This window comes from Lactuca sativa, chromosome 4, assembly GCF_002870075.4.
Source record: "Lactuca sativa cultivar Salinas chromosome 4, Lsat_Salinas_v11, whole genome shotgun sequence".
Lineage (NCBI taxonomy): Eukaryota > Viridiplantae > Streptophyta > Magnoliopsida > Asterales > Asteraceae > Lactuca > Lactuca sativa.
Window position 1 is genome coordinate 29,198,609 of NC_056626.2, and position 4,805 is coordinate 29,203,413.

A 4,805-nucleotide genomic window follows, 5' to 3' on the forward strand; every position below is an offset into this window, starting at 1 on the left:
CTTGTTCACAAGAGTCCAAGTATTATTCTTGTTTATCGAATTAATTTCCGCATCCATGGCTTTGACCCACTCTAGTTCTTTTTTCACATCTTCAATAGATACCGGCTCTTCATTGGTTGTAAGAAGAAGTTCTTAGAGATTATCAAGATCAAATCTTGAAATCGTCTTGGAGGTACTCTTGTTCTTGAGGGTCTTTGATTTGCAGCTCCTTGTTGAACATTATTATTTACCGGACTTGGTTGTTCATTATCTTGTACTTCCGATCTATCTCCAATCTCATGATCCGATTCAATTGGTTCAATTGGATCATTGTTTACATCGTTTCCTTGGTTGTTATTTGCCTCGTCTCTCGGATAGTCCCACGGTATTATGAATGAGCCCGGTTCTTCATTGTTGGTTCCTGCTTCTTTAATCCAATCCTACCCTTTGGTTTCATCAAATATAACGTCTCGACTCACGATTATTTTTTGTGTTACCGGGTTAAATAACCGATAAAATTTCGTACCCGGTTCAGAACCAACATGCATTAGTGGTCTTGATCTTACATCCAACTTCTTTAGATTAACCGGTTCTACTTTTGCATGTGCTAGGCACCCAAATATACGAACATTTTCTAAATTCGGTTTTCTTTTATACAACTTTTCATATGGAGTTGTATCACCAAGGACTCTTGTGTAAACGCGATTGATTAGATTTGTAGAGTGATTTACCGCTTCTCCCCATAAGTAGTTTGGAACACGCATTGCCTTCATTATACTTCGTGTCATGTTCATTAGTGTTCGGTTTCTTCGCTCCACAATTCCGTTTTGTTGTGGAGAGTATGGGGCGGTAAGGTGGCGTTTGACTCCGTTTTGATCACAAGAAGAATTAAACTCGAGAGAAGTAAACTCACCTCCTCGATTAGTTTTGAACACTTTCAAAGGATTTCCAATTTCATTCTCCAACAAAGCTTTGTATTTTTTGAAGTGTGTAAACACCTCACTCTTTTCTTTCATGAGATAAATCCACATAAATCGTGAAAAATCATCAATTAGTGTAAAAATATACCGATTTTGACCCTTGGTTGTCGACGTGATCGGACCGCATAAATCACCGTGAACTAGTTCCAACGGATGTTTTGCTTTGTATGTGGTCATAGTCGGGAATGACTTTCTTGTTTGCTTTCCCACCAATCACGATTCACACAATTGATTCTCATGATCAAATTGAGGTAACCCTTTAACTAAACCATTCTTGGACATCTTTTTTATTGACTCGAAATTGATGTGCCCAAGTCTTGCATGTCATCGTCACGCATCTTCACTTAGTCTCGAATGAAGGCAAATAGGAAATCCAATTTGTAATTTTATTTTATAAAGGAAATTTAGAGTTCTTTGTACTTTCATTAATATTCAATTATCGGCATCGTGTATGGTCAAGTAGTTGTCTTTCATTCGAATATCATACCCAACTTCGGTTGCTTGTCCGAGACTAATAATATCGTTCTTGAGATCCGATATGTAGTAAATCTCCTTCATAGGCCTTTGTTGGCCCCTCTTGCCTTGGAAAAGTATAGCACCTTTTCCCTTGATTTTTACACATGGATTATCTTCGAATTTAACCCTCCCATTCATGCCTTCATCAAGTTGAGAGAAAAATGACCGGTTTCCTGTCATGTGATTGCTCACCGCGTTATCCAAATACCATACATCGTTGTCTTGTGAGTCATATTGAGATGGTATCACCTTTTCTTCGTTTAAAAATATGGTCTCGTGTAAAAATATGGTCTCGTCAGTATAGTCATATTCGACAAAATTACTTTCTTGTAATTTTTTAATTCGGTCCGGACATTGAGACGCGAAGTGGCCCGGATTATCTCACCGGTAACAAATAATTTTGGACCGGTCTTTTTTCGGTTTATGGTTTGGATAAGTTTTGGAATTGAGCTTCCTACCTTGGGCTTGTTTGGAATTATAGGTTTTATTTCCTTGTGGGGTACAATTTGATTTGGGCCCATTTGAACCACTCGATCCAGCTGACCCAAATCCGGATCCATTGTTTTGACTATATCCACCCAATCCACGAGCCCCTTTCCACTTTCCTTTCGCTCCATCGTGAAACCTCGACGTACCAGCACCACCTGACGACGACCCACCTCCATCTCCGGTCGATTTTGAATAGAGCCCTCGATTTTCCTTCTCCGACATCGACTTCCCTTATTCTTTCTTTATATGACTTCAATCGACCCACTACGTCTTCAAACCCTACCGATTTTAAATCCAGTACCTGTTCAAGAGATGCGACGATGTGTATGAAGTTTCTGAGTAATGATTTGAGGAATTTCTTCACCAATTTTGATTCCTCAATTGTTTCTCCTAATGCCAACGATGTAGATGCGATCCCAAAAAGTTTTCCCGCGAAGGTGTCGATTGTTTCCGACTCCGTCATCCTAAGATGATCGAATTCCGACATCAAGGTTTGTAATCTTGCTTCTTTGACTCTATCTGCACCCACATTACGTATTCTAATCGCATCCCACAATTTCTTGACCGAATCCTGATCTCCAATCTGCATTATGAGGTTTTTCTGGTAGGGCTTCGTATAGCAGACCCATGGCGAGGAAGTTATTTTCTTCATTGACATCGGTTCCTGGATCAATCACAGTTCAGGCTTTGTGGATGTGCAAGACAACTTTCATACGCATTGCCCACACGGTGTAGTTGGTGGATGTAAGCATCAGATAGGAAACTGAGGTTGTCCCAACCTCCTTCACTCTCACCGGAGGAGGCCTTGCACCATCTTCTATGTCTGACATATTGACCTAGCTCGTCAATAGGTAAACAGCTCGATTTCATAGTTTCTTAAATCAAGCTCTGATACCAATTCAAGATCAAAAAACACAAATAATATGGAATAACTCTCCAATATATTGAGAAAATAACTCAAAACTCAACTAGATTGTGTTACATTCTGAAAGCATAACTCGATTCTAATGTGTGTGTGTGTGTATATATATATATGTATATATATATATATATATATATATATATATATATATATATATATATATATATATATAGATTCTAATTACCAACTTGTGAATTAGAATATGGAAACTAGGAGCTGACTTGAACACAGTTTCCTAAAACTAGGTTGTCATAAATTGAATCGTTTGGTCTCTAAGTCCTACTTGACTTAGGATTCCAACAGTTTACAAGTTTAAGGACAAATTATCCAAATGGAAATTGAAGACTCTTTCGTTTATAGGGCACCTAACTCTAGTGAATCCAGTGTTCAATAGCTTAGCTCTCTATTATTTCTCTTTTTAGAGCACCTAAAAAGGTTATTAGCTTGCTTGATTCCATTAGAAGGTGATTCTTATAGGGTGGTGATGAAAACATTAGGAAAATAAATTGGGTTGCTTGGGACGTGGTGATCAAACCAAAAAAAATACGGTGGACTTGGAGTTGCTTATCTTGACAAGGCTATATTGGCTCTCCTCACCAAATGGTGGTGGCGGCTTAGAAATGGGTCTGATTCCTTTCGGTTTTCTTGCATAAAATTGATTCATAATATTAAATGGATGGGAGACCTCTTGCTAAAAGATCTATTAAAGGTGTGTGGCTTAGCATTGTTCAAATTAGTGATGAATTATTGGACAAAAGGGTCGTGTTGGCTAATTTGTTCAAGAGGTTGGTTGGCATTGGGGATAAAACATATTTTTGGAAAGATTGTTGGTGTGGTGACATCACTTTGAAATATTTACGTCAAAATTTATATGGTGTTTAGTCAAACAAGGATTGTCTTGTTATGGATAAAGTTAATGTGGAAGCCATTAACGATTTGAAATGGAATTGGAGTTGGTATCAGCATATCAGATCAGGAAGAGAAACTTATCAACTCTCGTTCCTAATCAACATTTTAATAACTTTCAGTTTGCTAGTGGTTGTGACAGAATCTAAAAAGGCGATGGCAACACTTCTTTCTCGGTTAGAGATTTCAGACTCCTCATCGGTGCCTCCATTGATATCAATGCACCTTCGTTCAAATGGGTGAAGTGGATCCCGTGAAATATTAATTGATTTATGTGGAGATTGATAAGGAATCGTATCCCTCTTACCCCCAATTTATTGAGTCGTAGGGTTTATGTGGCTTCAACTTTATGTCCCTTTTGTTGTCATATTGATGAGGATCGTTTGAATCACATGTTTTTCTCTTGTCATGTTGCCTCGAGACTATGGAAATGGTCGGTGGAATGGTTTGCATTCTTGATAAGCATCCTTCTTCCTATTTGGAGTTATTGGAGAAGCTAAATTCGAGTGCTTGGTGTAAAAAAAAAGGCCTAAATTGCAGCTTTCTCTTGTATACGCGACTCTTTGGACAATTTGGAATGAGAGGAATGTTATTATCTACATATCTGAATGGCAAGTTTTCATGTTTTTGGCGGATAATATTAGTATTAATACTTTAACTGGATTAAAAATAGGTCCAGTTTTTCTAAGCTTGATTGGTCTTTAGGGTGTATGTCTCGTTTATCAAACTTCTTGTTGTAATGTGGTTTGAGTTTCGCGATTATTGCTTTTTTATTTTTTCTAATAATTTTCGTTTTCCGTTAAAAAAAGATGAGATGACAATTCCTAAAGTTTTCTTTTTATAAGAGTAGTTTATGTTAGATTATCAGTCAAATATTCTTTACTTATCCGTTAAACCAAAAAAAAAAAGTTATATGTTAAACCAATATCATATTTTATCACCATCAAAATGGCTTTGTGATGATCATTTGATATGGAGTTCGACGCATGTTTGGATTTTCTTCAAAATTAGCA

At 37.3% G+C, this 4,805-nt stretch overlaps 1 protein-coding gene across 1 annotated transcript; it reads right to left on the reverse strand.

The window, feature by feature from the left end:
* Window positions 1-1,391: 1,391 nt before the first annotated feature.
* LOC128133397 (uncharacterized) lies at window positions 1,392-2,553 on the reverse strand. The gene is made up of 3 exons (XM_052770804.1): window positions 2,266-2,553; window positions 1,934-2,174; window positions 1,392-1,729 (listed from the first exon to the last, which is right to left on the reverse strand). Exons 1-3 carry the CDS (start codon window positions 2,551-2,553, stop codon window positions 1,392-1,394), a joined length of 867 nt encoding a protein of 288 aa, XP_052626764.1.
* Window positions 2,554-4,805: the final 2,252 nt, after the last annotated feature.